Here is a 6,000-nt window from a genome sequence, read left to right on the forward strand (position 1 = left end):
ATAAAGAAAGTAACATGATGGGACCGGTCCCCTCTCTCTCGTCTCCTTCCACGCGTCCTCATTTTCTTATCCTGATGAGTGCATGCGTGTCAGGATGGACTTTGCGTCAAATCCGCCGCTGCAACAGCTGCTCCAGCGCGGCCTCCAACACACGCACGCGCACACAGAAGTGGGCCCCGGACAGCAGTAGGAGCACATCCACCGAGGGCTCAATAAGACGCCCACTGATGCACGCCATTACGCAAAGCCGGCCAGACCACATGTCCTGTCCTCAGACAAGTGCACGGAGAGAGACGATCACATCCATGAGAAGTTACCAGGCTCCACGCAACATGAGGTTTTGGCTGAGGAGAGGATGTACCTTTGTGCCGTGGGGCCACACATCAACTCTGCGCTACAAACCTCACTTCCATGAAGTAAAAATTTCGACTGTTGACATCTCTGACCCGTCTTTAAAGTTTTTCCACACTGAAAAATATTTAACTTTTACTTTTAAAACCACAGAGTTATAAATAATACGGACACATGTGACATTACACTTATTTGATAATAATGTGGAGAACATTTTAGAAAAGTTTTGCGCACAGAGACCATCCACTCTCTGCACAGCCTGCACTCTATATCCATGCGGTACTAATACGCACGCATGCACACACAGCAGGGAAAGCAGGTCGCTTCATCGCATAGTCCGCCTTTGTTTTGGAGTCATCTGTGGCATATCAGCTTTCACACTCACTAACCACAAGCCAAAGCACAATTAGCGCGTGGGTAATCCAAAGACAAGCCGAACCACACGGCCCCCGTGCGCATTCAGCCGGATCCGCTCCCTCCAACGCGCCTTTCGAAGGAGCTCCCGAGTGCATCTTAAATCATCACGAGTTTTACAATGTTTGTATGCATACGAGAGCTATGGAAATACCCAGCCCAACCTTTTGTTTACCTGCGCGCACACACAAGAGAGAGACGGGTAAAGTAAGTGAGTTTGTCCATGCTGGTTTGCCCTGAGGCAGCGCACGGTGCGTTGCGTCTCACATTCTGCTTTGTATTACCTGCCAAAGCTCGAGTTTACGGGACTAAATAGGCCCCTCAAAAAGTAAATGGTCAATTTGCAACACATGTTTATACGCGACCGGTTTGCCAAGTTGAGCCTTTCCGAAACTTTTTGAAGCAATGCATGCAAGTTGGAATTCCAGCAGCTCCAAAGATATTTGAAACAAGGTTCAAGGACAGGTCCAGTGAAACTTTTTGAGTCTTCGGCTCCTGTTAAAGTCGTAATACACACTTTCATTTGCTGACACAATATTAGTGTCAAATTCTCCAAGAATGAAAGAGTTTCTCGGCCACGGAAAATGATCCATGAGACCGCGAACGAAATGAAATGGAGGTGCTCCTACCGTAATAAAGGTAACCATAGCATCGGCGGGTTAGTATCCAACAGAGTCGACATGAAGGTGATTAATTTTTGCACAGAATCCTTTGGCGAAAACTTCCCACTTTGTGAAGGGCTGCCGCCTGCCTGTGCGCCACACTGGTTCTGTGTAGAGAAGATCAGGGTGTGCGTAATGCGCGCTCTCTCTCTCTCTCTCTCTCTCTCTCTCTTCCCCCCCCCCCCCCCCCCTCTCCCTCTCTCTCACCCTCTCTGGACAACATAATCTACGCCGTTCTTTCTGTTACAGGACAGATGGCCCTTGGCGCATGTTGCTGCAAAGACCTGCATGCACGCGGCCGCTGACTGTCAGCGGAGGGAGTCTGTTGACATGAATTAGGACACCGAATTAGAGGTGTGTGTGGGAGTGTGTGTGCGTGTGTGTGTGGACTAATGCTACCTTTCGGTTTTTAATTAGTGCCGGCTTACATTACCAGGTTCCTCGAGGCTGAAGCTTAAAGTTAAATAGCATTGTTTTTTTTTTTTTTTAAAAGTAAAAAAATAAAATTAGCCATGACATAAAAACAAAAAAGTTCCAGTACACTCACCACTGATTAATACTGACATTTTCACTCAGAATTTACTTTACATAACAGGAGAAAGGTTGCTGTAAGATTCAAAGTGAAAACCGTGTAAATTGAATGTCTCAGTGTTGCTATGACCCTGTGATTTTCTGACAAATCATTGCACATAAATACAATCACGACAACGCCTCGGTTTCTCTATTGTTTTTTTTTTTCTTTCTTTCTTTTCGTTTTTTTTTTGGAGTTAGGCATTGTCATTAGGAGGAAGGGCGTTTCATTTTGGGGGCCTTACAAACCGAACCATAAAAAAAAATCCAGTATTTTACCTTAAGTTAACATCTTTTTCCAAAACCAGAATAATAGTAGTGTCAACATTTAAGAGCTATATACTGATCAGGCATAACATTATAACCACAGATCTGGCATTCATGTGGATGACACTCCTTGATGGCAGCAGCCATCCCCAGCAGAATGCAGCCTGACACAGGCACACACCCAAAAACGCTTTAGGAACAACTAAAAAAAAACATGAAGAACAGCACAAGGTGTTGATCTGGTTTTCAAATTCACTTGATCCCAAACTGATCAAGTATGATCCACAGAGGCAGCCTCCCGTCCACCCAAAAGGACAAAAGGCCCCCACTAACAACATTCTGTTGCCAGACACCACAGGACACCCTCAGAATACCCATGTCCATTCTCTGATGAGTCACAACTGTTTTGGAGGCACAAGGGAGACCTACACAATATTAAAAAGGTGGTCATAATGTTATGCCTGATAGGTGTATGTCTCTGCAAAGGCCACACATATCCAGTCCATATTAATGATGGCTAAACTGACACAGTGGCCTCTCCAAGAATCAATCGTGACACGAGCAAGACGTCTACAATCGCAACATTTTAGCGTTTTCATAGTGGTTGTGATTACATGATATGAGCCTCTATCTGTAGAAAGGTCAAGACTCCAGGAACACATTTCCACTTGTGGCATTTATCAGGGTCAGCTTCAGTGTCTGTACAATATCTGCCAACATCCTCATGCTCGTGACCAGCATTATGTATAAGAGAAACCATCCCGTTTGAATGGTTCTGATCTCTTTCATATACAGTCAGTGGTCTTGGCCAATAATACTGCAATCGGTTGCTAACCTTTTTGTTAAATTTAACAATACTAGATGATTACAACTCTATTTACAACTACCGACCACTGTTAAGTTAACCGCACAGAGTTTACGTACGACCTGGCCTCTAAATGCAGTCCTCTCAGAAGGAGGTGCTGACCTAATGTCGGCTTTTACCACAGCATTGTCTCTCTTGATGTTTTAGCGTAACCAAACAGTCTCTAAGGACTATTCAACTGATCGTTTAATTAATAGGCTATGTTACGCCTGTCGAGCTTTCCATTCTGGCGTGGCACAATTTCAAAAGTAAGAAGCCACCTGGCTTCTTTAAAGCTCTGCTAATGCAGTTGGAGGCTCAACCTTTTTTTCCCCCACTCACACTTGTTCAGAACTAGAAGACTTTCATTGAGTGTAACACATCCTCCGTCAGCCATGTTGGACATCCTTAACACAAAGTTAATCTTTCTGTCTGGATTATCTCACCACTGAGTGGCCTGATAAAATCATACAACGTGACAGCATCTGCACTGGAGACTGTTCTTCGTGTCCTGTCTCCTACCAACGTAATGCTCGTTCATTTAATCATGGTCCACAGTCCTTACCAGAGAAATCTATTTGTCCACCTACTACTGAAGCATCAACAAGTTGAAAGGTAACGACAAATAACAGTTTTGTCATTATGGTTTGTTTTGGAAGGCAATTATTCTTTCTTGAAGATGAGGAATTGTTGCAGTGATCAGTCTAAGTAGGATTGTTTTCAGATAATATTGGTTTTCAGCCAGCGCTTCTATGATTTGATATCAGCAAAATGTATGTTGTGAACATACAGTAGCTGATTCATCATAGATTTTCATGTTGTCATCATGTGGATGCACTCACAGATGCCGTGAGTGCGCTCAGATTAGCTGTCCATTTGGACAAACTCTTCTAACGTTCCTGAGCTGATTTGACATTCTGTCAGCTGCACATTTGGTGCATCTTGTTAATCTCAGCAGCACATCTGATTAAACTGTGAACACTGTTTAATAAGCCACTGTACACAGACAAGACCTGACCTGACGGATAACTGGATAAGTGAGCAGTAGTTGGATTGATAATATTAAACTGTGACAAAAGTAGAATCTACAGTGAAATGGACGTGGACGGGATTTATGGAGTTTGGCGTGTGAGACTTTTGTCCCCACCTTCTGGCAGTGAGAGTAATTAGACAAGCACTGTTGACTGATGCATATGATGTATGCCTACCAGCAATGGAAAGTCCCAGACTCATGTTCAGAAATAGCTACAAAAATACAGAGTTTGCAGTGGTATGCAGTTCCCAGACAGCAATCCATTATTTAAGTACAGAACATCTAATAGCTATTTAGTCGACTCAAAATGTTTTACAAATAACAAAATAAAATAACCCTGGTCTTCTTTCAGCACTCTCCAAAAAGGAAAAGCCACACCATTGATAATCTGTGTCTGTCCTTGCTGTTCAGCCTATCTGTAAACCTTCCTCTGAATGCTGAGTTTCTTTCAAATCTGAACTTCCACAGTTCTGTTTCATTCCTCTTGATCACCAGAAATGACAGCTTCAGAGAACCGTGGTTACATACGGTAACTGACTATAACTAACTCTTGTTTCTAGGCTGTTAAATACTCCGCGAGAAGTTTGTTCTTGCAGCCACCGTTTGGGAGTTCTCACAGCTTGTTCTCGACAGGCAGAACTTTTTTCTCATGTGGGCTCTGACAGCTATTCCATGATTGGTCAGAACTTGGTAGGGGCGTGGTTAATGCGGAAAACTGGAAATGCCAGTGGCCACTCTGGCACGCTCATTCTCAACATCCACACGAATGCCAAGTCCAAAAGTTTCCCAGCAGAACATTGTATTGTCACAAGATGGACAATGTTATTCACTTCTCCTGTCATTGGTTTTAGTGTTACGACATCAATGTTGCTTTTCACTCTTAAGTTACGAAAAAAATCCTGACTCTACTGTACACATGTATTTCCTCTGTATGACTAAGCATTAGTCATACATCACAAGACGTCCTTCAACACCAGCCTTCGTTCGGCATCATCACTGTAAGGGGCTTGCTAAATGTTTAATCAGCACAATGGCAACGCACGTCTCCTGCAGGTCCCTCGGGTCCCCCACGTGACGTGACAACTGTGTAATTATTATCCTGGACTGCACTGAAATCATCAAATATGTAAGGAGTGAGGGAGAAGGAGGGGTGTTTTAGAGGAGAGAGGGAGATGGCAAAGGCAGAGGATGAGACAAGAAAAGGAGTCACTTGACAGAAAGGGAGGCTGATGAAGAGGAGAAGAATCTGGGACAGGAGAAGTTAAAAGGAAGATGGTAGGAGGTGCAAGATTAAAGTGGAAATATAAGAAAAGGAGATGAAACAGGGGAGCATGACAACTTCCTGAATGTTCTACAGAAGTTGTTCAAGACTCCACGTTCATTTTGACCTATTGGAAATACTGCCAAGTGTAGTTATATAGTTATGTATCAGTGCATTGTGAATGTACGAAACATTTAAACATTTTTTGGGGTAAGGGAATGGAGAGGGATCTGGAAATCAGATGGTCTGGAGTCACTCTATTGGGAACTGATTATGCTCCTGCAAAGATTTGCCAGATCTAACAGTACTGTAGTCTCTCACATCATCTGAGCACCTTGGAGTTGGAGTTTTTTTTACAACTAATTGGCTGCCGTTGAGGAAGAGAGTTCGCCGTCGTATCTGTTGTAAAATAAATTGACGTATCTTTAAAGGACAAACAGTTTACAGCGATGAAGGCATTCGTCAAGAATTGAAACATGCCCCATAATGAAATTCGATTCGAATGTTTCCATATTCTTCGTATTCTGATAAAAATGGGATCTGACTATACCAGGCTTAGATTTTGACATAAAGTACCAAAAAACAATGATGTTTATCT

The 6,000-nt window shown here is 43.2% G+C and overlaps 1 protein-coding gene across 1 annotated transcript in view; it reads right to left on the reverse strand.

Moving 5' to 3' along the window:
* Positions 1–1,518, reverse strand: part of ntf3 (neurotrophin 3) — a 38,018-nt gene extending 36,500 nt beyond the window's left edge. Inside the window, exon 1 of the mRNA XM_084573101.1 lies at positions 1,395–1,518. Within this exon, the coding sequence (XP_084429227.1) occupies positions 1,395–1,412 (18 nt within the window). The 5' untranslated portion in view covers positions 1,413–1,518. The remainder of the gene's footprint in view (positions 1–1,394) is intronic.
* Between the last annotated feature and the right edge of the window lie 4,482 nt (positions 1,519–6,000).

This window comes from Chelon labrosus (genome assembly GCF_963514085.1).
Source record: "Chelon labrosus genome assembly, chromosome: 23".
NCBI classification, from domain to species: Eukaryota; Metazoa; Chordata; class Actinopteri; order Mugiliformes; family Mugilidae; genus Chelon; species Chelon labrosus.